The 24072-nt window shown below is 39.7% G+C and overlaps 2 protein-coding genes across 3 annotated transcripts in view; one reads left to right on the top strand and one right to left on the bottom strand.

The window, feature by feature from the left end:
* Window positions 1-11455, top strand: part of PPARA (peroxisome proliferator activated receptor alpha) — a 63017-nt gene extending 51562 nt beyond the window's left edge. Inside the window, exon 8 of the mRNA XM_019544282.1 lies at window positions 1407-11455. Coding sequence (XP_019399827.1) covers window positions 1407-1654 — 248 coding nt within the window. The 3' untranslated portion in view covers window positions 1655-11455. The remainder of the gene's footprint in view (window positions 1-1406) is intronic.
* A 1153-nt stretch (window positions 11456-12608) lies between these two features.
* The window catches only part of CDPF1 (cysteine rich DPF motif domain containing 1), a 33941-nt gene continuing 22477 nt past the window's right edge, over window positions 12609-24072 (bottom strand). For both annotated transcript variants that reach the window (XM_019544280.1, XM_019544281.1), the window contains exons 3-5: window positions 22338-22457; window positions 21150-21261; window positions 12609-15112 (exon numbers count right to left, since the gene is read on the bottom strand). In XM_019544280.1, the coding sequence (XP_019399825.1) occupies window positions 15002-15112; window positions 21150-21261; window positions 22338-22450 (336 nt within the window). In that variant the 5' untranslated portion in view covers window positions 22451-22457 and the 3' untranslated portion in view covers window positions 12609-15001. The remainder of the gene's footprint in view (window positions 15113-21149; window positions 21262-22337; window positions 22458-24072) is intronic.

Here is a 24072-nt window from a genome sequence, read left to right as displayed (position 1 = left end):
GGGACTTGACCCGTGCGCCACGAGCGTTCAAATATTCCCGCCAGTGGCTCTGCAATGATGTCTTATAGCAACAGACTAATAAGGAAACAATGAGAGATTTTAAATGAGCATCATCCATCCAGTACCCTGAAAGAGGAAGGGGTCCTGTTGAAATGTGATCGTGTAATTACATGCTGTATCAAGTACTGCATCCTCATATCAATTCCACTCTTATCACTTAACTCGGCCCTGACTTTTTTTTTATTTCTTGTGTAATCATTCTTTGTCTCTTGTCCTGTGTGTACCTTCTTCCCAGACCTGAGAAAGGGCACTTTGTGTCCAAAAGCCTGTCTAACATCTCCCAACAATACAGTGGTCCAAGTAAAAATCTTGACAAAAAATAAAAATCCTGTCCCCTGACATTTTCGGCTCTTCATCCGGTAACATGGTTTCTCCTGGCCTCCAAGCCACGCCCCCCCCACACACACACCCTGCCTTATTGTCCAGTCAAACCATCCAAGTGGGTCCCAGTTCAGATGTCTTGACCTAGGCTCCTTCGCATCTCCAGCCCTCACTGGTCTCTGTCTTGGCTCCTTGTTCTACTTTCTCTCGACCTCCCCTGGTAGCCTCTGGTCCTTGTCACTTCTTGTAATTCAGGCTCTTCTCCTGCATTAAGATCAAGCAGTTTCCTTCTCTATGCTCTCTAGACCTTATAAGAGGGTCATTGATAGCACAAAAGACAGGTTCCCCTTTTCTTAGCTCAGGTGTCTAGACTTGCAGTAGCTCAGAGCTACATTTCCCAAGAAAATCCTGCTCACCTCTGTCCTGGGGCATACCTTGTGTGGACAGGACTCCTTGGGGAAGTTAGCTTCTAAATTCCAAGAATGCAACTATTCCTGAAAAACCTGTAATTTTGCCTGATTTAGACAGATTATTTTGAGGATGACTAATCATTTCCTGGCAGATTTCAAGCTCTATTTTCAAAGCATAGAAGTTCTAAAAAAGGTCAAGAGAATCCAGTAGGCACAATAAGTATATCGTGAAGAACTTACTAGAAATAAGTTGTCTGATCTTCCTTGCCCTTCCAGTTTGCTTGGGAGACCCCTAACACTTTGACATACAAAAACACAGAACCAGATATCCAGGTTAGGCACCTCCAGTCTTTCTTGTAGCACAATGTATGTTTTTAATGTAAGACTTCAGCCTTTTGGGGGAAGAAGGGGGAGTTTTGCCAAAAGCATGAGGAGCAATTTTGAGAGAGAGAAAGTACTAAAGACAGGATTTTACTTTTGCTTTGATCCAAAACGCATTTGAAATCAATGGGTATATTCCAATTGCCCTTGCTGGGTCCTGGATCAAGTTCTAAAGCTAGTAAAAATAAGTAAAAATTGTAAAGTTAAGCTGTGTTCTTTTGTTTTTGTGAACAGATCGTCCTGGTCTTGTAAATGTAGGACACATTGAAAAGATGCAGGAGAGCATTGTACATGTACTAAAACTACACTTGCAAAACAACCATCCTGATGACATCTTCCTTTTCCCAAAACTTCTTCAGAAAATGGCTGACCTCCGGCAACTTGTTACAGAGCATGCTCAACTTGTTCAGATAATCAAAAAGACTGAATCTGATGCACACTTACACCCTTTACTACAAGAAATCTACAGGGATATGTATTAAGGGGTTTTGGTATTTTTTCCGCAGTATTTAAAGCCAACAATAACACTAATAATAGATGGGAGCAAAATTACTTTGCACAATCATCTGCTGTGCTTTAACCCCAAAGCATGAAAAAAAAAACAGAGAACTGGAATATCACACTTGTTTTTTTGCCTTGAATTCTTCTTTTTAAGAAATTTAAGGACACTTTTATGCAGTGCTCGTGAATTTGCTCATAAAAGGTTCTAAATAATTTAAAATTTGGGGAATAGTGATAATTTTGTATGGTTTTGTATTAACAAATTTGAATCTATTAAGTAGCGTAAATAGATCTTGATTGATCAAAATTTTATATTCTATATTAATTTAGTCATTTAACCTTTAATTTAATTGGGCAAATTCTCTCAAGGTAAATGCACTATCTTCTATAGATTATGCACTCTTGTTTTATATACTCTCATGGTCACTGAATGCCAGCTTGTACTTTCTGACTTTTCTTGAATAAGGCAGTCACTCTAAATCTATTGAGCGGTTGGGAATAATTATATATTCACATTTTTATAGTTTGAAAGATCTTTTGCTTTGCTGCTCTCAGAATTAGGTAAGTAACAGTACTGCTATAGTATTGTATTGCTTGGGTAACTTTTAGATTAGCCTGTTGAAAAGGCTCTCTTTATTTAACATTTTTTAAAAAGTACAGCACTCAGATATATTTTACCCAGATGCGTGTTGTTGAATTAGCACATGACAGTGACTGAATGCTTGTTTCAAAAGTGTTCTAAGCAAATAACAACAAAATGTCCCCTATGGCTGGATACATTAATACTGTGTTTGTCTTGGAGAAGTCAGAATAGCTCAAGACGAAACTTTAACCTCAAAACATCATTTAAGTTAGCAGGTCTTAGGGAGAATCTCAGAGATCTGATGCTTTCCCCCAAAGAAGCTGAAGTACAATTTGTCAACATGCTGTTGCTTAAACTGATGGTCTACTCTGAAAAAAAAAAATTATTTCGTAAATACAGCACTTTCTTTCTTAAAAGGTCTGGTACCCTACTTGTTTACATTTCTGACAGATCAATTATTTTACATTCTTTGTATCTGTTAGTCCCTCAAAGCTAACAGCTCTCTTAGCCTGCACTTCCTTCTGTTCATTCATATGCATTGTCAACAGAAGTTAACTAAATTTAACTGCATCCCATTTTGTCCACATGTGTATGCACATATAGAGATTATATATTTGCATTGGAAGCAGAATTTGTAGATACTGGACTCCTACAGACATTCAGTTTCTCCTGGAAGAGTCACTGCTTTCCCAGGAGAAACCGTGAGTGTACAGATGTTCAGCCTTTTTCTCTCAGAATAAAATGGCCACTCCAGGAGAAAGATAACCTGGATAGCAACTAGGGTTACATCATTCCCAGGACAATATCTCCTGAGAAAGTGAAAGTCTGTGCACACTGTGCTGCTTCTCAGAAGAAAACAGTCCTCCAGCATGCCCCCTTCCATCCCTCCTTCCTTCCCTCGCAGGAGACTCCTTGGACTCTACTGTTCCAGCAGAGCATAAAACACACCCCTTTCACAATGTCCACATTGTGCTGCAGAGAAACACAGGTTGATTGTGGGCAATTAGGGCTTCCCTATGCACTGCTGCCATCTGATGCTGGCCAGACTAAACTGATTGCAAAAATATAGAAGCAGGTAACATTTTGGGGGAAATGGCTTGCATTATGTAACTGGGAACAAAATTTGATCCTCAGAATACCGCTTAATGGTGATACTATATAAGCCAAAATATAACTGGTTTTCTGTTCCCATGTTGCCTGTAGGCCTGTAAGTTAGGTTACTGAAATATAATGAGCGTGGAACCCCATGATGCCATTTTTACAGTTGTTTTCAGAGATTTCTGTGCAATGAATGAAAATAACTGCTAGCCATGAATTTCTTTGGGAATTAACATTTAATACATATTTATTAAAAATATTATTCTCTTTTATTTATCTGTATTTTCTTTTCTTATCCTAACAGTTTCTCTATTGTCCTTTTCTGTGGGTTGTTACAACAGTGTTGTTTTTTGTTTTTCTTGTGGGGGTGGGAGTTGGAAGCCATTCTCAACTTTTTCTTGACTTTTAGGCTTTCTCTGTCAGAAAAGGGTTAGTTTTTGCTTGTGTTATCACAGTGTTTGTGGACCTCAATCTTAAACCCACATTAACAGAATCAAGTATATTTTCTGAGGCCCAGAACATGGGAAAGTGATCTTCATTTTAATTACAGAACATGTTTCTGTTAGAAATGTACTAGTTCTTTGAGGATCTTGGTAAGTTCTGGTTCATATTTTAAAAGCATTTTTTTTATTTCAGGTTTGATACTATACTATTAAAATGATATTAAAAATAAAGCCATGTATACAGTATGACATCATTATACCAAATCCTAGGTTGGTTTTTTTTTGGTGTTTTCTTTTTGGAGGGGGAGGTGTTTAAAAGCCTTCCTTTTCAAAGCAAACCCAATTGCAGGAACTGATTTTTTTCCAAACCTTCCCCCCGGACCCATTCTTGTGATGCAGCAAATTGGTTAACCCCATTATAACCCTCTTTTAATGGCCTTTTAATCACAGGTTCTTGAGGGTTCATTATAATGAGGTTGTTTTGTATGTCCAACAACACAGTAAGGATCTATATAGAAAATAGCCATTAGGAATATTTGGAATGTCATGTAAATTTCCCACGCATGTCTAAAATGTAATACGTGTGTCTGAGAAAATGAATAGCAGTAGGTCCATACATACAAAATGATGGCATTACATCATTTTTCTACTCCCCACAACCATCAGTAAGAAATGTCTGAATATGGTACAACCATCTTTAACAATCCTATTGGGTAGTGGGTTCCCATGTCTTATCAGGAAATAGTGGATTGAGAAATTGTCCCCCTTTACTTATCATTGCAATACATAGTGTGCCTTCCTGATTCTTAGTCTGTCTTGACTCATTATGGAGCTCAGGGCAATAAATATTTTTACGCAGAAGACAGATTCAGAATTGGAGTCATTGATATTGGATATTACCAAAACTAGAGTTTCAAAGCCCCAGAAACTGGGCCTCAAAAAATCAAAGGGTTCTTCAATCCAACTGTGTTTCCACTTTTTTTTCTGGCCTTTTGTTTCTGACTGTGAGGATACACTTAGATTTTCAAGCTTTTTACTGACAACCATAGAGATAATTACAACAATTTTAATGGAAGCTGAGATTTGACACACAATCACTTGTCTAGGGCTTTGGACTTTTAAAGAAAAATATATATATATTGGCAGCTCATGATGAAAACATGAGCTGGTATATCAAGTTTTGATTTTTTAGATCTAAATATGCACCTAAATGCTCTGGACCTAATACTGTAGATTCCTACTCATTTGATCTATCCTTCTTGGTGATTTAACTTAATTTGTTTCAGGATCATAGCACTTCTGTTTCCACTGTCCTTGTTTTTGTTGTAATGGTGGTCTGGCAAATTTTCATTTGGGGACAAATTCTGTACTCCTACACAAAGCTTGAAAAAACAAGCTTACTCAGGGAAATCAGGGAGGACAGGCCGTACTGCAGAGCATCTCTTACATCAACCTTTCCCCATGTAGGAGTTTTGACCAGTGGCAGAGCATAAGCATTGACACCTTGGCCGGACCTTTTCATGCTACCAGTTGTGCCTTGTGAAGAGCCTCTGAGAGCAAAACTCCATGGTGTCTAGGATAGAACGCAGTGCTAAAGAATCACAATAAATCCACTGAATCTGGGTCTCTGTTGCACCTAAGACCCAAGTAAGCCTTTTGCCCAAAATGAGTAACCATCATTGCAGCAAATCATAATTTTTTGATTTTGCTACTAGGAATAATATGTTTTGCTGCCTGAAAGGTTGATTTGAGGGCAACATTCTCTAAAGACAGACTTTACAGCAGTGCTAGAATTGCCTCTGAACAGAAGGAGCAATAAGGCATGGCTTTTGTATGCAGATTTTAAGGGGATGTATTTTGTTCCTTAAAACAAGAATCCCCTAAAAGTTTATTGTTTAAGGCTTGTGATGCTGCTGACTCAGTTTTAGGTTTGGTCCTTGTATTTGACTTAATTTTGGGTGGCTGTTAGTTTTTTTTACATCAAAACAGAAAAATCCCTTGTTCAAAAGAATATTAAGACTGCAGAATTAAATGTGTACAGGTTAGGAATTACCAAAATTAGGGTTTGCTGTCCTTTCCACCCCCAAAATCTAATTCCCTTCTATTCTTCTCTACTCCATTGACAGTCTTCCACCAATTAACTTTTGTTGCCCTTCCTCCTGTATCTTACCATTCTCTGGCTCCTGTAATCTCCCCAGCTCCACTCTGCTTCCTCCTCATCCCACTGCATTATCCTTATCCATACTTATCCTTCGCCTTGCCACCTAAGCATAGGTAAGACTCTCCATGTTTACGTTTCCTGAGCCACAGTGTCCAGAAGGAATGATTACAGGCAAAATCCTATTCAGCCCCTGCAGAGTTGTGACGGGTTGTGTGAAGTTATTGTGGATGACGCATGAGCAAACCAGTCAGCACATGATAGATCTATAGAAACAGAATATGCCACGTACAGGGAGAATGTTTGAACACTTAGTAGCCAACTCTTAGTATGTCCTTACAGAACAAGTGCAATTCATATATATGTCATTTTTTTAGCACTCAGATTTTGCTAAATGAGGATGACTTTTCATGGAGATGATAAAATATATGGCACTGACACCAGGGTGACCCCCTGCCAAATTTCAAGTTCATGCTCCAAAACTTGGAGGCACTACTGATTCTCAGTAAAACAAGTGCATTGAAAAGAGCAAAATTAACCTACTGTAATGTCAGAAATGGCTGAAACCTTTGTTGTTGTTGTTGTTCAAACTTTCTGAATAAATTCAGACTGAAGCAAATACCTGGCATGGGAAATGTTAGTCCAAATGGTTAACCAGTGATAACACGATAAGCAACTGAAGACAGCATCTTGCAATGGGAAATGTTGGGCAAACTTCTTAACTACAAGTGCTGTTATAGGTAGCACAGTTAATAACTATCGGGTAGAATATATATAATTTGAGCTTTCTCCTTGCCTGTACCCGTGCTTTTTTTCTCTTGTTCTGTTTCAAGACCAAAGTATTCAAATTTGAATGATTTCTAGAGCTATTTGTTTTGTGCTTTGGAGTTAGAATTAGAGTTAGTTAAACAATATATAGCAAAAGAACAAGATTGTACAAAAACTTGAACAAGAGGTTCACACAGCATAAAATTTTTGGGTGATTCCACTAACCAAAAGTGTACCATAAAGATACCTGCCCTGCTTTTAGAGAGTTTAATGTACAGGACAACAAGTTCACTAGTTTTAGCATTGCTTTACAGGAAACACATTTTTTTCTGTATTAGATTTCACAAATCCTAGACCAGCTACCTCAAAAGATGATCACAGTAGGCACTGGAAAATTAAATTTCAAAAAGGCTGCATTTGTGTTTGCTTTTGCAACTGCTCAGAGTTTGGGAAATTTAGGTTAAATACTAATAGGCTCCCACTATAATTTCCATTATTCAGTTTTTTTAAAAGATCAATTCTGTAAGTTAAAAGTGGTCATATTTTAAAAAACAACGTGCCGGAAAGTCTGTAAATAGCATTTTAGGTACGGCATTAATGTTAATTTTTCCTATTATTTATTTGTATTATTGAAACACCTAAGAACCCCAGTTGTGGATTAGGATTCTATTTTGCCAGACATTGGACAGACACTGAACAAAGGAGAACCTTTCCACAAAGAGCTTTAAGAGTTAATAGAAAGGGGGGAGGGTAGCACAAGGAAATACTGATCAGCATGATAAATCTCAGCACACATGTAGACATGGTTGAGTTTGGTTTTTTTTGTATGCCGCATGCCAAAAAATAATGTCCTAAGGAAGGATTTTAATTTGGTTTTAGGGAAATTTTGCTTAACTGAGTTACTACTTTAGGATATTCTGTTTAAATTTACATTCTCCTTTCAGTGCACAAGCATGCAACTATCCTTACTACAAATAGATGGTTATTTTGTACCCCATTGTACATGTTAATTTACAAGCCCACCCCTATTTTTAACCCACCGAAATGAGCACTTTTTCCACTTTTTTAGAAATTGGCCCCTTTTCAGCATTTAAAATATGTATTTTTTTTCATTTTCCTGTGCGTTTCAGTTTCTAGTTCAACCAGCTGCTAAAGCGTTGAAGTATTGCCAAAGTGTATGTTTTGGCAGTGTTTCTGGCCCAAACAGATGTGTAATTGCTGGTATTTCCTATTAGAGGCTATACTCTTAAGAAAGTCAGCACAATTTGCAGACTGGAGAGGTTATGATAATCATCTAAACATTTGTTTATTCAAACTGCTGAACCTTTAGAGACTTACCCATGACTAGAACTATGTCTAATACTGAACTAATGTTAAATCTTTGTAGCCTTTCTTTTCTAGTAGGCAGCTTAGAAGTCTTAGACAAAATATTTGGAGAAAACTACATTGTTCTTTTAGTCCTTTGTCTTCTACAGCCCTCTGCTCTTTCTCCTCCACTTTCAGATCAGTTTGTTCCAGTGCTTCCAGTCAAAAATCATTCATCTTAAAGCTTTCCTTTTAATGGTTAAAAAACAACTGGCAATTACACTTTTATAGAATGAATTTACAGCTGATGTGTTGTTTTAGTTATTGAACACAATGTCTTTATATAAATTGGCACTTCATTGGAAATCATAATCCTTTAATAAGGCTGAAATATAAGGGTTGGTGTCTGGTGTTTGACTCTTTCTCATTGCTATTTGAATAGCTAGATTTATTCAAATTTTGAATATCTGGATTTAATAAACTTTATCCCTGCTCCTAAATGCTTAAATTATAATATGGAAATTTTAACTAAGATTCCGGGTATTATGTGTTTTGCCTTTTTCTTGTTTAAACTTCATGCTGCAGTTTGTAAAATATAATAGCAAAGCAAAAAGTTTTAAACTGTCTTACAGAAACACGTTAAAGAGCCATGTAAATTATTTAAATTGAACACTGTCTGTGGACCTTCTCCTCCAAATTTTTATTCTTGGCAAAGGTTTACTTGTATGGCTAAAGGCCAGAAGGGCTAAAGCTAAAGATGAATTATTATTTATTTCCCACTAGACTTTAATTACCATATATTCTGTTTTAAAAAAATGAATCATATCAGTTTATGTAATCATGGTTGTAACCAAGTTTTTAAATGTATTTTTACTTAGACCATAGACTTTATTTTTTGCTTTTCTTAGATAAGTGTCACAGGAAAAGCTATCATTCTAAAATGCTTGGAATTAATTACTTGGTTTGAACTCGCCAATACAGAGGGTAGATCTTAGAACCACATTCATCTTTGTAATGTACTACAGTGCTTTGCACTTAGGTGAGATGACTGGTAACAGAACTAAGGGGGAAGAGTTTCTGTACGTTAGACCTATTTTATCTAATAATTTCATGAGAAGATGTTTTGCTGGTTAATAGGAATAATATGTCCTACAGAATGTTTCTATGTAAAAAATATTGTTGCTACCTGCACTGAGGTTAATCTGTGATTTTATTATTACAACACATGTAAATACCCCTTGACAATGCAAACCTAGTAATAATTGAAATATACATACCTTGAAAGTTCTTCATCGGTTTCTGTGTGGGAACATTCCATTTTCCTATGCATGTTCATCTAGATGAAGACAGAATCCATACATAGGTCTAAAATCTGTATACTGGGCTATACAGCTACATGTGTGCAGATAAGCCTGAAAACAAATTATTTTACAGAATCAGGGCCATAGACAATTAACAAATGAATTGTTTATGAATTTTATTTTGAAGTAGTCAAAAAAATTGCCACCTAAGACAAATGCAGTAGGTATTTTAATTGTTCTAGCTGTGATTTATATTCATTGCCATTTGTTTGCAATCCATTAAATGCCATTTTTTAAAGTTGCACCAGTTTTATAATTGCAGATTGATAAATTGTTATCATTCAGGTACTCTTTGTTAATGTATAAAATTTCTCTTATGAAGTAAATGTCAAATTTGTAAATACTTTATACTGTATTCTCTTTTGGTAATCTACAAGTTTATTTTTCTGCACTGAATTTTAATGGTCGGAGGCAGCAGTAAAATAAAACCTGTGAAGAGAAAAATCACATATGTCCTTTCATACTATAATTGTACAAAAAAGACCTTTCCAGTTAGCCAAAATCATCTGAGGACAAAGTTGTTTTTCTATCATTAGTCTACTAAATAATTGATTAAGGCATTTTCAGCTTCTGAAACTCCATTTGGTCTTAAGCTTTTTCCCTTTTATTAAATCAAGTTGTCAGCTCCATCAGAATTACAAGGAAAGGCAGAAGGGCATTAGGTTTTTTTAATTCATAGTAGTTGTAGCATTTTTGCTTAAGCAAGCACTGCAGACCCAATTTTTGAACATGAGCAGTCCTTAGTTTATAAAACCTATGCACATAATAAGTAGGGATTATTAACACGAATAAAAGTTATTGGGCTATGCCCTAAAAAAGGACTGAAAGATCTGTTCCAAGGTGTATGTCATAAGCAGAACATTATATTCTGTCTCCTTTGTGCATGTATACCATAATTACTCATTGTTGAATCTTGACTCAGCATTAACTGTAAAATGGTGTAAAATAGCACGTGGGTTTGGTTATCTCATATGACTGCTATGACTGACTGCATATGCCACAGGAGTTCCGGAGAAATAGCCTACATCCTGGACTTTTAGGAAGGTATCTGTAGAAAAACCTGTTGGATTCATTTGCAGATATACTTTGTATAGGGTGCTTATCAAAGCCCCATAACCTCTGATGCATTCAAATAGCATATGTATATTTTTATCACATGGAAGCCAGAACTACCCTTATCTTCAAACAGTTTTATGGCCTCCTTTAATACAGCAGGACAGTTCTTATGGTAGTTATGATAATGGTACCATGTCCTCCCAACACTGGCTGCAGACCTGTTTAAGCAACTACTAGATAGGGCAGCTAATTTCACTTGTCAGCACTAAACTGTGGAATCGATAAAATAATGGCATGGAAAGGGGTCACTGTGCCTTCTCATTCTTGGAGACAATTTACAAAGTGTAAGTGGGTAAGGGGAGCATATTTAAAAGCCAGAGCCACATTGCTATATCCCTCGTCCACAGGCAGCTATCCCCTCTGCTTAGAGAAGTGTAAGTGCGCTTAGGCCTTGTTTATTTCCTTTATAATGACAACAAAATAGATGTGTAATAATGCTCATTTAACAAAATGGTAAAATTGTAACTTTAATGACTTTTATTAGCTCTAAATTTCAATGTTTTCATTAATTCTTCATTGATGCCACCATGAATTAAAATCCTGATGTGATTAAACAGACATCAGTACATACAAACATCTGGATTTTCAGTTCTCCGGTATTTTAAAAACATGCCTTGTGTGCCTTTTACTGCACTAAAATATAAAAGTGTAATGGAAATTGATTAAGAGTAGATGTTGCTAAGCAGGGATGACTCAATCATGAAATGGCTGTCTTCTGTGAAGTACCACTAACTCAGGTTAAATTCTCAAGTGTGTTTCATCCAAACAATACAAGTAGCATTTTAAAAGAGGGAATGGAAAGTCCTGGTAATATAGCAAGGTCAAAGTCTAGGTATCTTTTTCTGCACTTGTTGAAGTAAAAAATAATATTTCTAAACAAAACAATGAATTCAGTATGTTTTGTCTATTGATTTTTTTTCTTTTAGAATAAAAAGGCCTGCTTAATTCAAGTGTTTGTTTCCATTTTTATTTCCATCCTGATTTTTTTTTTTTTTTCCCCCTGTTGCATAAATAAGGTGTTGGATTGATAGCAACTGTATCCTGGCTTCTGGGAACCTATGTACTTAAAGAACCATGCTGTAATATTGAACGTAAAAATGGCTGATTTTTAGGGGGGGATGTTGCCTTAAAGGTTGAAAAAATAAAGTATTTTTAAAAATTGGACCATGAGTTCTAATAGGTAGGGCAGCCTGACTGGTGTTTCATTTATTGCTAGAGAATTCTGAATTCAATATGACCAGTGATTTACAGCTGTCTAGTTCCCTTTTTGAAGCAAATAAGTTTGCCACCCTTTGTAGGCCATAATCCTGCATTTTACCAGAAAACTGCAAATTGGATCCCCTTCCTGCAAACACAGTGTATTACTCTTTATTTGCATGCTAATGTAACATACATAAATGGTTGCACAATCAGGGTCTACGCTAGTATTTCCAAGCTGAGTCACGAATCCTCCCCACCTCCACTGATGGGTATCCCTGTAAAAAGTGTCTTTTGTAATATTGACGTACCATTACAAGTAACACTCATTTAATGTATAATTTTCTCCTTAATGATTTTGCCTTCTAGCTTTTGATCTGCTTCCTGTTTTGGAAAATGCAGGGAAGCTTCACTTAAGTGAGTAATCTCAGTGATTTCAGTGATGCCACTTCTTGTGTGAGCTTGAACACAGAAATAAGTTTTTGTGGGCACTCAAATGTTCTGTGGTAGTGCAAAGCACTAGGACAGCTGATATATTAAGGTGTTTATTGCATAGTGTAACTTATGCACTTTGAGGACATTCTTAAAGGAGAAGGTGACCTTGCAAATAGAAAGTCTGTCCGCACAGAATGAATTGCAGGGTTGGAGCTGGAATGGAGGGGGGCAGCTAAAGGTCCATTCCTATGAGCCTTATGCTTGTAAGTAGTCTCAATGAATGGATTAGGTGTTCTTTTTTTATTTGTTTTGATTTTTTCAGCAAACATCAGGATCTTCCATCAATGATACAGGTACAACAGTAGGAGGGTGGCACCCTCGTGTTAGTGTTACAAATTAGTACTTACACAGTAGCAATCAAAGATTTCTCCTGTTTACATTCCACTACTTGATAATGATTGGTTATGTTAAGAAACACATACACAGTTCTTATAAGCAATGTGGGATTAGGAAGTACATAGTTTATTGTAGGTCTTTACACTGTGAGAAATGGTTCAAAAACAGTAATGAGTTCCAGAATTTGACTACTAAGCTACAAATTCACATCTGGCTGGGGTCAGCCATGCATGTTGTTAAGATACTGTCACAACACTTAGGGATATGGATACTGAGTATAGTAGTCTTTTAGCTTAGATCACATACTTATCCATGCCTCATTTAGTGAGCTAAATTAACTGCAATTTTCATAGAAGTACTGTCCTTCAAAGCTTGAGAAGGGAAGTAACTTTAAGTTGTGTTGAAGTGTTGTCTACAAATCCACCAGGCCTCTTGTACCAGATGCTGAACAAGTGTTGAACGAAATGACTCGTTGCCCAAATGTACATAAAATAACTCAATACTGGATTAGACATTCATTTTTTAATAAAAGTAAATGTTTTAATATACCCCAAACAGTCCACTTTTATCACTTGATAGGTTATAGTATATTACAAAAGCTGAGAACATGGGAGATGTTAACCAAGACATTATATTCCTAGAGAACATGATTAGCAAGGTCCCCTACCAACAGTGTTTTCATGAAGCATTCTAGATGTTTTCTTAACAGATGTGCATCCAAGTGACTTTATGTGAATACTTTACTTTATAAATAGTCCATGCAACTGTAGCAAAGCCAGTAAGATGATCTTGAAGAAAACACTTGAGTCAGGTAATTCTTTCCCATAGTAATTGCTTAACCTATCCATGACTCGCTATATTTACCCAATTCCAAAATAAGCCTGAATTCTTAGGATGGCCCACCCCAATAATTAGATTCCATATGTGGAAACTTTATACATTTGTTACAATTTTTCCATTCATAAAAATCTAATTATTGGAGGATCATCTTAAATTTGCCCCAAACACCACTGTAGTGGGGAAAGCAGTGGAGGTGGGGAGCACAGGGTAAGGATGGGGAAGACTGCAAAGGGACAAGTTGGGAGCAGGTAATTTGCCCCCTCCTGTCTCTCCCTCCACCACCACCTAAACCCTTTGTGGCTGCATCCATCTTCCACGCAGCCTCGGGCCCTCCCCTTCCCTCCTTGTCTTGGAATTGAGTAAATATGGTAAATTAATTCTATTTGAATTCCTACTTCGGTTGTCATTTAGTTGCCCAGTTCAGACCCGATGGAACTTCTTGCTGGCTATCCTGCTGAGCTTTATTTGCATTTTGCTCTTACTTGACAGTGAAATGAAAGGCACCAGCTCTTTCTCACTTGTAAACAAAAACATCATGTAAGAAAGTTCACTGCCCCTTCCAAGACCATCCTCATGACTGGAAGCTTGAGTGGAAAGTCACTGCAGTCATGTAAAGTATCAACCACTGAGTTCCATTGCAAAAGCTTGGCTTGCAGAAGTCCATGTATGACACTAATCTTGAAACATCTGCAGGCCAAAGTGTTTTAAAAAGTGTCAACTCTGTGTTCTGTGACTGTTCTCACTTTTGAAAGTGTGATGCATCAGATTCTTCTGTCTACCTAAAATTTATTAAAGTGAGACTGTCAGGCTGATGAACTTAGATTAGATTGGCAGGTAGACACATGGTAAAGCAGGGTGGAACCTTAGAGGCAGACTGGTTCAGAGAGGTATGAGCTTTGGTACGAAACAACCTACCTGATTAGATAATAGTATTTATTCTTGGGCAGTGTAAACTAAGTTCCATAGAAGTACGTTGGCTTACACCAGTTGAGAATCTGCCTGCCCATTAAAAACACTTTTGTATTAGTATCCAACATGACTGATTAACATTTAAAAAGTCAGAATTTTAAATTGTACTTTTTAATATTTTATGACGTTTACTTTTTGTACTTCGTGTCATTTGGATTATGATTACAGGGCAGCCTGTTTCCATTTCTAATTTTCCTGCACCAGCTCAGTGTCATGATGCCTTCATTGCAAACCCAGGAATGTCTGAATTTGAACGTATTTTCATGATGTTTCCTTTCATGACTGACTTGTGGTAAGTTGATGAAAGTCATTCCTCTATTGCAAAGGTGTAAAATTCATTTGGCTCTGTGGCCTGGATCTGGAGCACAGGGCTCCCCACAGGCTGGGTTTTGACCCATCTCAGTAGAGCAAGCAGCAGTGGCATTAACCACTGCAGGTACCTGAGCTGCTGTCTCAGCTCAGAGCACCACAGGGGTTAACAGTGCTGTTATTCACCCATGGCCACCACCAACATGAGTCCTCAACTAGGCTCATCTTCCTGGAATTTGACCATGAGTCATGCCCTGTTGCACTGTCCTCAAAATTCCCAGCCTCTCCAGAAGTCCTGCATCCCAGATAAGACAGGTCCACCCCTCTGCTGTCATAGAGAAGTAAGGTTTTTAGTGGGACTTTTTTTTATCCAAGTCGTCTTGTATTTCCAAAGGAAACTCTTCCAGGTTTTTCTTAACGCAGGGGAGACAGAACCTTTTTGAGTAGAATAGACTACATTCCTGTAAGGAAAATATGAATAATTAACAGTATATAAAATGGAATTGGCTACATTTCACTTTTTCTAAATTATACTGAGTGTCCCTTCCTCCTCTCTTCAGTCGAGTAGGAAGAACATAATGAAGGGGGGGATTTCTGGTCTTTGCACCATGGCAAAGTTGGGATAATGGGAATGAATCCTGAAGGAGCTTTCTCCCTCCATGACTCCAGGCAAGGGCCAAAGACAACTGAAGTCCTTATGCCTTACTCTAAAGGAAGCTACAGGAAGCCTTCTCTCAGGGTAGCACATAGCTCTACAACAGTTCAACTCTAATTTGTTCCAAAACCTCAAATCTGCTGCAGACAAAACCAGTCATTTCCCTTATCTGGCATCAGAGAATGGCACCTGGATCTGGCATGCTTCAGATACCTGGTTAGCCAATGCTGTAGGCCCAACCTTTTTTACCCAGAAATGTGGTTGTTATACAGGAAGTGGTCAGGGAACAGATGCAATATCTTAATCCAACGTGCACTGCCCCAGTTGGCCAGCTTTGCAGACAAATTGACTGAGTTACATTCTTTGTCCTGAGAGGGTGTAAATCTTATAATTTTGCTGTTCTCCAGACCACTAGATTCCATATGGGATTTCACAGCCAAGATGCAGCTGGCAGTGGTGGCTTATTCCTGTGGATTTAAATACAGGTGATGACATCAGCTCAGACAGACGAATACATCTTTGTGGAGGCAGCAGACTCCCTGGATGTTACCCAAATGTTAAAGTGCTCCTTCAGGGCTGGCTGTATGACTGACCTTGTTTTGGGTGACTGGTTTGCATGTATCAGATTCTCTGTTCCAAATACCACTTCATGCATTTCAGTGCCAGGTTAACTCCATGGTTTTACTAAACTGATAAATCTACTTCTCTGTAACTTTTCAGGCTAGTGAACAGAAAGTTGTTGCCTGGTCTTGCTTCCGATGCTGAGCATATTGCTTCCTGTATGTATTCAGAGGTTGTGTGGCATGTTAAAAATTTGGCATCAGTTTAGATGCCTTAGAAAGCCCCATTTACAAAACCTGTTGTTTCTATTATATGATCTAACTAGTCTACCTGCTGCTTTTGCCCTGTGGGGAACCTTTGTTGCTTAAATTGCCAATGAAAAAGTGGACATGTGAGTTTAAGCTGCTGTGGTATTGCTGTCTGCAATGCACTGTGCCCCAAGCAGGTAGGACTATATCATGCTTGGCCTAGGACAGACACAACAGGAGAAAGCAACATTCCAGAGAGCCTGTGAAGTAAGGAGACAAGAGTGGAAAAATTATCCCCACTTTGCAGGTAGCAAACAAAAGCCCAAAGAGAAGGCACAGATCCACCAAATTATTTAAGTGCCTCGGTCCCACTGAAATCTTTAGGTGCCCAAATGAAGGTAATGCCTTTATGGTTCTGGGCCTAAGTGCCCAAGGTCACGTATGTAGGCTGTGGCACAGCTAAGAATGGCGTGCTTCCTGTATGCCGAACCAGTGCCTTATCTACACATTCCATCCGTTCTTTTGACACCTTAGAAGATGTACAGTCTATGGATACTGAAGATCATCTTTAATCCTAGTCCTAATGAGCACTGTCAGGATCCAGAGGCACTAGACCTGGTGGTTAGAGTTAGGGGGTGTTACCAGCATCCATAATATGGGGAGCAAGCCAAAGTAAAACCAGGATCATGTACCAAGCCAAGGGGTTACTAGAAGCGGATGTGAGGAAGTAAGCCAAAGTCAAGGTAGGATTCACATGCTGAGCCAGTGTTTTACCAGAAGTGGATGTCAGGAAGCAAGCCAAAGTCTAAACAGGTTCTAAAGTTCAGGGACTGGATACATGGACAGGAATGCAGGAACAAGTACCAAAGAAGTCACACAGGTAAGAGCTACTTCCAGACTGAAGCCAGTTTGTTGTGCAAGAGCTCCTTAAAAGCAGTCCTAGAAGAAATCCAGCAGGCTGAGCTGGGGCTGCTTAAGGCCTTGAGTGTTGCTAACCTTGTTGCCCAGCTGTAGTGCTGAGGCCTTACAGGTGTCAGTGTTTTAATACTATTGGCCATTCAAGCATTGCACTATTGTGCCAAAGGTCAGCATCTGAAGTTGTCACTTGCTGTGATGTGCCTGTACATTATACATTGGTGGGTGGAGGATGGGGGGAGGAGCAGTAGTTAAGATATGGGTAGCTCCCCTAAAGTACTATTTTTGCTTGGAACACGGTCTGAAGGTTTACTCAAGCAAATGCTTTCCATAAAATAAGGTGGTGGAAGGTCATTGTAATTTGTGCTGCAAATTGCATCTTAACAACTGACTAGAGTGAAAATAACTGAAATACCAGTAAATGAAAAATAATTAAGGGTAATATACTGAAGAGTCCAATTATGAAGGAAGCCCAGCTATTGAGAACATTCATTGTGTTTTGCTAATGACACTTCTGCACATCAGTTGTAAATGAACCCATTATTGCCTGGTAAATTTAAGTGGTATCTCATGACTATGTTGGGCTTAGATCTGAAAGGCCAAACAATGAAAGGTAACAAATTACATCCAGTGGCCTGAGTCAATTTAAGGGAAGATGGTTCTCGGGTCTCCATAGTGCAGGCGTCAGCAACCCCTGGCACGCGTGCCAGAGCATGGCACGTAAGGCCATTTAGCTTGGCACACCACAGCTGGCCCAGGCTCTGTTGCCAGCCATGGAGTCCAGGCTGTGCCCAGCAAGCCACTGACAGGCTTCAAGCCCTGCTGCAAGCAGTTCAGGCTCCATGGCTGGCAGCAGCTGCCCAGAGCCCAGGTTGACTGCAGCCAGGAGGCCACAAACAGCTGCACCAAGCTCCAGAGCCCTTGGCCAGGTTCCATGGTGGCAGCGGCTGCACATGCCGCTGGGCAGATGGGGGGGAGGAGGAGGACCAGAGTTGTGCTGCTCTACGCCCCTTCCCCACTGTCTGCCCAGAGGGGGTGTGCACCTGCCACAGCCACAGAGCCTGGCTGGGGCTTCAGAGCCCAGTGCTGTTTGCAACCTCCTGGTTGCCTCCTCCAGCTGGCCCAGGCTCTGGGCAGTTGCAAACGGGGCAGGCTGCAAACAGCTGCACCAGGGTCTGTAGCCCCGGCATCGACTCCATACTGGCAGCAACTGCACATGCACCTCGGGGTACAGGGTGGGGAAGGCACAGGGACAGCATGATCCTGGCTCCTCCCCCACCATCCACCTGAAGGCACATGTGTAGCTGCCGCCAACAACGAGGATTGGACCCCTCACTGCTCCCCCGTAGTCTGCCCTTGGCACAGCAAGTTGAGGCATTGGTCAGGGTTGGGATGCTTTTGGCACTCCAGCCAAAAATGCTACTGAACCCTGCTTTAGCAAAATTACAAAGAACAGTAGTAGGCAACCATCGATCCTTCTAGATCATGGTGTATGCATGAGAAGCCACCAGGACCTTTGACACAAATGCCTAGACAGAAGTATGAAGGAGTGGAGGCTGCTCCAAGACCTTCCATCCCCTCTTCAGACAGAATCCAAAGGCCAGACTGAGTCCAGAAGTTCGGTGGTTCAATGGCTGTAGTTATATGCACATCCAGAAATCAAACCCAGGTCTCCTGCATGGCAGGAAAAGATTCTACCACCAAACCAAAACAGTGGGTACAAAGTAATGGAACCACAAGCAACCTCCCTCTAAAAGTTGTCCATTATAGCAATCTGGTTCTTCACTACATAGCCCCAGTGAGGTAAGTTATAGCTGGTTAGCTTCAGAGGCTCAAGTTATAACATAAATGCAAGCAGATCAAGACAGGGTCTGGCTTGATTCACTGATACAACCACAAGTCAAGACCCTTGACTTGTAATCCTAGCTCTAACTCCCTCTGTGGTCTTGAGGAAGTCACTTAACCCATGTCCCACTTTCCCCCACATGAAAGAGGAATAATACATAATTTACCTGCTAGATGCAGGTGTTTAAAGTGTTAAATTAACATTTTCTGTAGATCTCTTCCTATCTTACTAAGTGTGTGTTGCTACATCTATTTAATAACCATACTCGTACACCTAACTCTCAAGTGGGCAAGCCAGTTTGGTAGCAAATGTATTCTAATATTTTGTAGCCTTGAGCCGATAGACTTCAATGGGATTAGTTCTCCAGGCTCAGGCCCTTGCTCAGCTGTCACTTCCCTTTTCAGGTTAGCTACCCACTGCTGCATGTTTAGTGTCATCATTAAGAACCTCAGAGTTTTTTTTTTTGGGGGGGGGGGGTCTTTTGCTTTGAGATGTACTATTCAGGAAAATCTTGATAGCTTTAGTAACAAAAGAAATATGCATAAACAGCTAAAGATATTAAATGGATTCTGACAGCCCTATACTTTGTTCTGTCCACAGTGAATCAGAACATTTAATTAGCTGCATTAATCTCTTAAATGGCAGAGACCCTCCTTCCTATTAAGATTCACTGTAATGTGCTTGGCTGAAACTTCAATTTTGGGACAAGTTCAACTGGTGGAATTGAAAAATGCCAGGCATGTCTTTTGGAAATCAGTTGCTAAAGTACACTGATTATTAAGGATGAATTTGAGAGCCTGCTACTTTTTTTTTAAACAATTTGAACAGCAGACAGCTGGACTAAAACAATTATCAATAGCAATTTATATTTTGACCATTTTCCAATTTCCATTCATCTAAGTACTGGAAGAGAATTTCAGAAGGGAAAATAACTATCAGGAAAAAAGTGTTGCAACTTGGTTTCCCCCTCCACCTTCTCCCCATCCCACAATTAAACCAGTGAGCCAGACTGCTTCTGAAGTCAGCTGAATTGGTACCAGCATTCTTGGCCCAAATTCATCTTGAAAAGAGGAACAAAGCAAAATTTGGTCCTCACTTCTTCAGATCTGTAAAAAACCCTGCATTTGTCCCTCTGCCTCTTCAACCCTAGTTTCCATGCAATCAGACTGGTATTCCCCTGACACTCTCCTCTAATTAAGTGTGTGGTTTGTTTTGCCATAAGTACAAAAAGCCATCAAACTGGGGAACAAAAATACTAAAGCTTCAGCAGTAGTGAAATTTTTTTATTTTTTTTTAATCGGTGCTGCTGTTCACTACCTGAGCCATTCCTTTACTCACTAATGACCACTCTGATGAAGCTGGATATAGCCCCAAACTACTATAAGCAGAGATGAGCCAAAAAACTTTGGAAACTGCCAAAGCTACATATTGTGATGCCATCAGCTGGGTCCCAGAAGCCTTAATACTTAAATACCCTTCCCTTAAGTAGGAAATGCAAGTGTTCTTAATGAAGAATGCTATCATTCTGTTGCTACTGGACCAACGGGGTCATGTTTTGTCATTTCTAATGTTTTTGGATTATTGTCCATCTTTTGTCTCATCATTCAAGAGTGTTCATAATGACCCTTGCTGAAGGAAAGGCTTTGATTTAAATTTTTTTGCACTGTTCTCAAGTAAGGTTTGAACTGTCCCACTGCCCTAAAAAGCTGTTTCAACTTATCTGCACTCGGCTTTCAACGCTCTGCAGATTTGTGCTGGGCTTCCAGGAAGTGCCACTTGAAGGGAATAGGCAAATGTAATGTTTAAACTACCCCTTGTGCCTTCTAGACTCTGGGCTGCTTTAGGGACTGAAATGGTTTCTGGCTCCTCTGGACACTATTTGATGCTGGAGATTTATCCCACCTCGCCCTTCCCCTACACGCCTTTTATGCAAGGATTTGCCAGGGGACATGGAGGTAGCATGGCTTTCTGGAGGCCTGTCTCATACCTGTACTGGCAAACTGTGGTGCTTTAATAGCCCCTCTACACTGGCAGGGCAGTGAAGATGAAGGAGAAATTGTTTCATGTTGTTCTGAAGATCTGGAAAAAGATATGACCTTATGCAGCAACTTTAATGACACTCTAATAACATGAGAAACCACGTTTTACAGGAACTGGTAGCAGAGAAAGCTGGTTGGTACACTGCTGTCACTGTTTGATCTTTTCCCCAAGAGGTCACTGAGTCTGGAACAAAAGCAAGCTATAAAATACACCATGGATCACATGTTACTTACTGTGCCAACACACACCCGCCTGGTACACAAACTGCACTGCGATCCAAGGATAAGGAATTTGTCCTTGTCGGGGGTGAAAGGATCTTTCATGACATAGCTTTCTTCCAGGAGGCTAGGAAAGAATCAGCTCCCATTTAAAAAATGTACCACTTTGCAAAGGAAAATCTGCTAATAACCATTTCATTAATGCAGGGTGATTCTCGACAAGGGTGCTGTAGCACACTGGAGTGCTGTGAGATCCTTGTAAGCATGCCATGGGGTACTGCACAGTACTAGCACTGTTGTGTGTGCAAACCCCTACACATGATTCACAAGATAAACTCAAAGATTTCATATAGGAATCCACAGTGTCAAAAAGTCTGATTACCAGTTGTGGTCTTTGAATTCTTTGCAACAAAAGAATTGCTTTCACACATTTTTCAACTACAGAAAAATAAAAGCTGGTGTTGACTGAGGGGTGATTTGAGTCTAAAAACACTGATAACCACTGGATTAGTACTGTATGGGTGTTCTCAGTGCTCCACCTTTAAATGTATCCTAGAAGGGACACTTCTCTAGGCCAACGTAAACACCCTATCTATTTACCGTTGCAAATTCCAATCCTTAGTGAAGAGCCATTTTAAAAAATATATGCATTTTCTTTTGAAAAAGGCCTTTACTACTTCTAGTTGTCACTCCTGTGAACTTAGGGTTCAGCCTTTCATAGGCAAGAGTTGTCAGCATGTAACAATAACATGATCTAAAATATTCTGAGTTGTGCAACTGTTGCCTCAGGGCTACTGAGTTGGGTATCTTTCATTAGGTACTTGGCAACTTGTGTGAGAGAGCTCAAGGCACTGTTCCTCTGACTAGTTCTGGGCAGAACCCTGCTGAAATTTAATGGTGTTGATTTGCATACAGCACCCCGTAGGACAGGATTACTATTTCATGCACTTGATGTAAACTCAGAGATTTAAAGACCATGGTGATATTGAAACTTTTTTCTTTTTAATCTTAAAAGGAGGAGATGGCATGTTTTTGTTTGTGTGTGAGAGAGTGAAGCTTTGAACCATGTACCTTTAACCCATGTTCCAGGTTAGGCATGATTTGATTGGACTTCTTGGTTGATTCTGTGTAGTGCTACAGCAGTCTAGAGTATGAGATCCCATGGTAATGAGATCTGTTATAAAAAAAACAAACCATACTTACACAATAGAGCGTGTATTGGGAGGTTTCTGCCCATAATAACTGTATGGAGCTGTTAATCCACATAACTGGCACTCAAAGACTCCTTTGGGCTGAACTTCTTTGTCGGTATCCATTTCTAAGCTGCACATGTAAAAAAAACCACCCTTTCAGTTTGAAATACAGTAGTAGGAGCATCACTGAAGGTGATAAAACTGAACTGCTCAAGTACTGCTGTCTGGTACTAAAGCATGTGGGAAAAGATGCTTTTCCCCCCCAATCAACAGTTGAGAAATAATTTTGGTTGGCAAGTTCATAAGGCCTGAAGAACAAACTGCCACTTACTTTTTTTCCTCTTGCAGTTGAGTTAATGGAAATGTAAAATCCATACCCCCTACATAGCTTTGAACATTTCAGCCTTGGTGCCTTCTCTAGGAAGGTATTGTTATTCTAGAGTTAAATCCAAAAAAGGATGTAGGTGCATACTGTGGCACATAAACATCTTAAGTAAAAAATAATGATCCTGAAAAATCCTGTTTAGTTGCTTCCTAAACCTGGGGGACATCTGAACTTCCCTGATACCTCATGGGTTGACTCGCAAGTTACCTTCAAGGATACTTCGTCCCGTGTCTCTATGCACACCTGGAAATACATCAGTCTGCAAGAGACTGAGCAGCCTTGTGCCCATCTCTTTGCCTAAGCCCATGAAGGGTTCATAAACTAGAATTTCCTTCGCTCAAATCACCTGAAAGTCTTGATCATGAAGTTATTCTCAGAGGCCTAGACCCCAAGGCTACTGGCTAAGGGAGCAAGGGCACACTCACCTCCTCCTGTGTAAACTTCTCCATTGTGCAGAAAAGAATCCAAGATTCATTGGATCTGAAAGAGCCCAAGGGACTTATCCTGTAGGCTAGTAGTTAGACCCATTAGCTCTAGGGAGGTGGCAAATACGGATTTAAATTCCCTCAGACAGTGAAGGAATTGAGCCTTGGCTTTCCATTTCCCACATTTCTAATCACTAAGTCAGTGTTTCCCATCCTTTTTTACCCCATGACACACCTACCTAAATAAAAAAGCACCACAGCATACTGGATGTGGAGGTGTGGCAGCATGCAGCCAGCCGGATACCAATGGGGGGGTGCAGCTAGCCAGAAGGCATTTTGAGATGGAGCCACACCCCCTGCGTGGCTCCCCATCTGTCTGTGGCTCCAGCCAGGCAGGGGGGTGGCTCTAGCCCAAACTGCAGCAGCACACCTGGACGTGCCTAATGGCAAACCAGTTGGGAAATGGTTCACTAGGTAACCACTACGGAAGTAAAACTTGTTCAGTCCTTGAAGGAAAGACCATAGGGCAGCAACCTTGAGAAGTTTCTAGGTAGTGGACCCTAAATGGAGGGAGACATCTTTTTACAGCCCTGCTCAAGGGGCTGAATTTCAGAGAAACACTTGGACTCAGCATTTCCTATTGGCTAAACCAGGGATTATCAACCAGGACACTGCAAAATCCTGGAAAGGGTGTCACACAATATTAGCACTGTTAGGTGCGCAAACACTTGCACATGATTCAGAAGATAGATATAGGAATTTCAAATAGGAATCCATAGTGTCAAAAACATTCAGAACTGTTGTGGTCTGAGTTCTTTGCAACAGAAGAATTGATCTACTATTTTTCCCTTGTCAAAAAAATGAGTGAAAGGTAAGAACCAACTCTTTCAAGGATGCCTTGAGTCTTGAAAAGTTGAGAACCACAGGGCTAGACC

This window comes from Crocodylus porosus, unplaced genomic scaffold (assembly GCF_001723895.1).
Source record: "Crocodylus porosus isolate Cpor-Errol unplaced genomic scaffold, CroPor_comp1, whole genome shotgun sequence".
NCBI classification, from domain to species: domain Eukaryota; kingdom Metazoa; phylum Chordata; order Crocodylia; family Crocodylidae; genus Crocodylus; species Crocodylus porosus.
Note: the sequence above shows the minus strand (reverse complement) of the source record. Positions and strands in the feature narration are given on the sequence as shown.